Raw genomic sequence first — 1,896 nt, 5'->3', positions numbered from 1 at the left:
ATTGCCATCAGAGCCTGCAGAGCCAGAGCTGCCCCTGGGCAGTGCCAGAGCTGGGAGGGGTCTGCAGGGCAGAGCTGAGCCCCCAGGGCTGGGCTGGGCTTTGGCAGCACTGCAGGGCGCAGCCCTGGGCACAGGGAAGCAGCTGCTGGCAGGGACAGCTCCAGGCAGCAGAGCCCTGGGCAGGCAGTGGGGGGAAAGTGCCCCCAGGCTGTGCTGGGATATTTAAAGTCCTCTCCAAACCCAAGTATTCCATGATTACTCTTTTTACAGATCCCCATGCCAAGGCACAGCAAATGTCCAACAGCAGCTCCATCAGGCACTTCCTCCTGCTGGCATTGGCAGACACGCGGCAGCTGCAGCTCCTGCACTTCTGCCTCTTGCTGGGCATCTCCCTTGCTGCCCTCCTGGGCAATGGCCTCATCATCAGCGCCGTAGCCTGCGGCCACCACCTGCACACGCCCATGTTCTTCTTCCTGCTCAACCTGGCCCTCAGCGACCTGGGCTCCATCTGCACCACTGTCCCCAAAGCCATGCACAATTCCCTCTGGGGCACCAGGAACATCTCCTACACAGGATGTTCTGCTCAGCTCTTTTTCTTCCTTTTCTTCATCTCAGCAGAGTTTTCTCTCCTGACCATCATGAGCTACGACCGCTACGTGTCCATCTGCAAACCCCTGCACTACGGGACCCTCCTGGGCAGCAGAGCTTGTGCCCACATGGCAGCAGCTGCCTGGCCCAGTGCCTTTCTCAATGCTCTGCTGCACACAGCCAATACATTTTCCCTGCCCCTGTGCCATGGCAATGCCCTCGGCCAGTTCTTCTGTGAAATCCCACACATCCTCAAGCTCTCCTGCTCAAAATCCTATTTCAGGGAATTTGGGCTCGTTGTTGCTAGTGCCTGTTTATCATTTACTTGTTTTCTGTTCATTGTTTTCTCCTATGTGCAGATCTTCAGGGCTGTGCTGAGGATCCCCTCTGAGCATGGACGGCACAAAGCCTTTTCCACCTGCCTCCCTCACCTGGCCGTGCTCTCCCTGTTCTTCAGCACTGCAGCAATTGCTCACCTGAAACCTTCCTCCATCTCCTCCCCATCCCTGGATCTAGCCCTGTCATTTTTGTACTCTGTGGTGCCTCCAGCCCTGAACCCCCTTATCTACAGCCTGAGGAACCAGGAACTCAAGGCTGAAGTGAGGAGACTGAAGAGTGGATGCTTTCAGAAACATTAAAATGCTGGTCAATTTCTGAAAAACACTTGAAGATAAAATCATCTTTTATACTTCTTGTTGGTTTGGTTGTGGTGGTATTTTTTCCTTCATTTTAGGCATTAATATTTTCCACAAAACTGTCACCGTTTTTACCGATTCTCATTTTGTTTCTCTCCACCTGCCCTGTGGCCACAGCCTGTCAACGAGGGGCTGCACTCTCAGTAGCTTTAAAGGAACTTAAGGAACTCCCAGCAGAGTTTTCTGCAGAAATGCCCTTATGTTGCCTTCTCTGGAGCGGCAGCAGCAATGTCTGTGTGCAAAGCTGGGGGCAGATCAGTGCTGGCCCAGCAGCAGCAGCACTTGGTGTTGCCAGTGCTGCTGCCATGGCCCTGCCCTGCTGCCATGGTGGCCCTGGTGTTGCTGCACAGCCTGAGTGCTCTCAGGGCTGGGCACAGTCCTGGGGGTGGCAGTGCCGGGGCTGCAGCAGGGACAGGCCATGGGCACTGCTGGGGCAGCGCTGACGCCTCAGGCCAGGCTATGGGGGCTCCAGGTTCCTTGTAAGGCTCTCTCAAGAACATGCCCAGGCCAATGCTCAGCACAGAAAAGCCCCATGAGCAGCCCCAGCATGGCTGTGGGCAGGCTGAGGGCAAACAGCATGGCTGGGGCTCTGCAAGGGCCCTGGGGCAGACGG

The 1,896-nt window shown here is 56.1% G+C and overlaps 1 protein-coding gene across 1 annotated transcript; it reads left to right on the top strand.

The window, feature by feature from the left end:
• The first annotated feature begins 293 nt into the window (after positions 1–293).
• Positions 294–1,430, top strand: LOC135461001 (olfactory receptor 14J1-like). Its single transcript, XM_064737983.1, has 2 exons — positions 294–1,187; positions 1,401–1,430. Exons 1-2 carry the CDS (start codon positions 294–296, stop codon positions 1,428–1,430), a joined length of 924 nt encoding a protein of 307 aa, XP_064594053.1.
• The last annotated feature ends 466 nt before the right edge of the window (positions 1,431–1,896 follow it).

Source organism: Zonotrichia leucophrys, unplaced genomic scaffold, assembly GCF_028769735.1.
Source record: "Zonotrichia leucophrys gambelii isolate GWCS_2022_RI unplaced genomic scaffold, RI_Zleu_2.0 Scaffold_146_112984, whole genome shotgun sequence".
NCBI classification, from domain to species: Eukaryota; Metazoa; Chordata; class Aves; order Passeriformes; family Passerellidae; genus Zonotrichia; species Zonotrichia leucophrys.
The sequence above is the reverse complement of the archived record's forward strand: the minus strand, read 5'-3'. Positions and strand labels throughout refer to the sequence as shown.